The following is a 2,510-nucleotide window of genomic DNA, read 5'->3' as shown; positions in this document are numbered from 1 at the left end:
GTAATAAATTTAGTAGAAGTACTATTCTGTGCTGGAAATTTGGCCTATTAATGGTACTTCGAAGTGTACTACCCAGTTCTACCGCTACTGACGTTAATACGATAATTCCGTCATCCACTGCAGAATCGTCAACAATCGACGTTCATCTGTACGTACATGAATGACTTCCACCTTGCGATAAAGATGCCCTAGCAGGAATAACTACAGTAATAGTAGATGATAGTAGATGTATGCTTATTCAGTCAAACTTCACCTATTGGTTGGTGCGATAGAAATATTTAACCAGGTTTACTTAGTGTACATGTCTAGGGATCACACTAACGTCACAGTGGCCGGGGTTCGATTCCCCGTACAACGATTCTTTTTCCTGAAATGTACAGTACAGTACCGTCACACACTATAAAATAATATCGTGTTTTACAGTACTCCAGATTCACGTACTACAGTATGTAGTACCTGCAACTACGTCGATAATTTTGACCACGACATATAGTGAACACCCACATGCAACTACGTCGGAGATTACCTTGCTTTGACAAACTTCGGAGTGCCCTGGGTTCGAGCCCCACTAACTTTAAAGACCTGACTTTTGCCGTCGTTTTGCTTAATATTACTGCGCCTTTTATTTTGAGGTTACATACATTTCAGCTTACAGTAGGCCTCTAACCCAGTAACTCGGTTTTCAACCAAAAATGCTTCACTTTCCAATATCATGAATATATTTTGTAAATTACTTTGTCGCAAGTCAACAACAGTGTCATTATGAAATTGACAGATGTTCTAGTAAATAACTCACCAATGAATTCAAGACTATGTGATCGAGTGTACACTGAGCCATTTGGAAATAAGTGAGTGACTTTGGAAATCACTCTGTGACATACGAAATCACTTGAAGTTATTCCCATGTCACAAGGAATAACTGGATTGTAGGTGTGATCGTCGTCCAGAATCATGAGATTTAATACCCCTCTAAAGATGAAAAAACAACTATACTCACGACAAAGATAGACACCAAACCACCAAAACTTAATGCACATGTTGGCGCGAAAACGAGTTTTGACAGCCATTAATCGCCTGCCATTCAAAAAAATTCTTCATGTCCCCCACCCAGCCCACACACACATGGAAGCGAGAAAATTATGATCTTTACTTCCAAACGTGTGTGGCATTGACGAACCTCCATATTCGTTTCTTGCCTTGACGGGAAGTCGACGGAGATGACCTTCATGGACATTTGTCCTCGGGACAGAAAAAGAAAGCAAAGCGTGCTGGTTCAGTCATGAAGTATCGCGAAAAGCGCAAACGGCGCTTGAGTTTTTTGTTTTCTACCGGGGAGAGTGCTCAGTTCACTTCCGAGGTTGATTTTTACGACAGTGCTGACGAAAGTAGTATTTTTGATTAAGCATTTTGTAATCAATTACAATTGTACTCGGTATTTATTTTTTCACAGACTAAAACAGAAAATCACGTTATCAAAAGGAAGTTACTCATAACATTGGTTAATCACTCGGTCATTTCCAAAATGGGTCCAGACATTGGTCGAAACCATCAGATTTTCCAATATCACCCAAGAAATTGCTAAAAGATTGTGCAATTAGTTTCTGACGTGGTAATTGGTCAAGAGGACTAAGTTAATCAACACCCACATGAATTACATCGAGCTTTACGTCGAATGGACATCCTTGATGTCGTAGCAAATCGTAGCCAATCATAGTCTAGTTTTGATTGGCTGTTTCTTTGCAGTCAGAAGTAATCCGGTTCTCCCTCATGCTGCTCACTGCAGTAGTCCTAATGCCCTCTTCACTCAAAGTAATCGTAGCCAAATAGAATACGAACTCCTGGGCATCTTCCCAAGTAAACAATCCTGTACTGGTATTGTCATTTCGATTCAAAATTGGAAGGGGGTGCTGAACTGAATCGACAGCACCAGATCGGCAGAAAATCGACAGACCAATCAAAACAGTCTATTTTACCCAGTCGAGCCAATCACATTTGGACATGTCGATTGAAGTGCCTGTCAATACACGCGTCTCTGATGTCAAAACAGAAAATGCAGAACTCGCAGAACTCACAGAACTCACAGGACGTGCACACACCAACACATCACTACAACACACGGAGCTCTCCCCAACCCACGCGTGCCGGTGTCTACACGCTACGAGCCGATCTCTTTGTCAAGGAGTCGGTGTATGCGCGGGACAACAGTGGCAAACGACTGCATCCACATGTCTTTGAGGGCGCCCAGTGGAGCAACATTCGAGCTAGCATCTTCGACTTCTGCTCATCGCACATGAGCCCCAAGGCCACGTACGTCAACGACCCTCGAACGTGGTCGGTCAGTGATTCTCCTCCCACGTTGGACGACTTCGAGTCGTACATTTCGATCAAGTTGGCAAGATACCACTTCAAGCCCACCAGCAACGAGCAAGCACACGCCTATCTGGCTTCCCATGTCAACAGCACCTTCACCATTCTGGTTTTCAAGTGGGGCAATCAAGTCAACACAGCGG

General features: G+C 43.1%; 1 protein-coding gene across 1 annotated transcript in view; it reads left to right on the top strand.

The window, feature by feature from the left end:
• Window positions 1-2,050: 2,050 nt before the first annotated feature.
• The window catches only part of H257_14808 (hypothetical protein), a gene marked incomplete at both ends in the record, with an annotated part of 4,269 nt that continues 3,809 nt past the window's right edge, over window positions 2,051-2,510 (top strand). Inside the window, one exon of the mRNA XM_009842694.1 lies at window positions 2,051-2,476. Coding sequence (XP_009840996.1) covers window positions 2,051-2,476 — 426 coding nt within the window. The remainder of the gene's footprint in view (window positions 2,477-2,510) is intronic.

This window comes from Aphanomyces astaci (genome assembly GCF_000520075.1).
Source record: "Aphanomyces astaci strain APO3 unplaced genomic scaffold supercont1.63, whole genome shotgun sequence".
Lineage (NCBI taxonomy): Eukaryota > Oomycota > Saprolegniomycetes > Saprolegniales > Verrucalvaceae > Aphanomyces > Aphanomyces astaci.
Note: the sequence above shows the minus strand (reverse complement) of the source record. Positions and strands in the feature narration are given on the sequence as shown.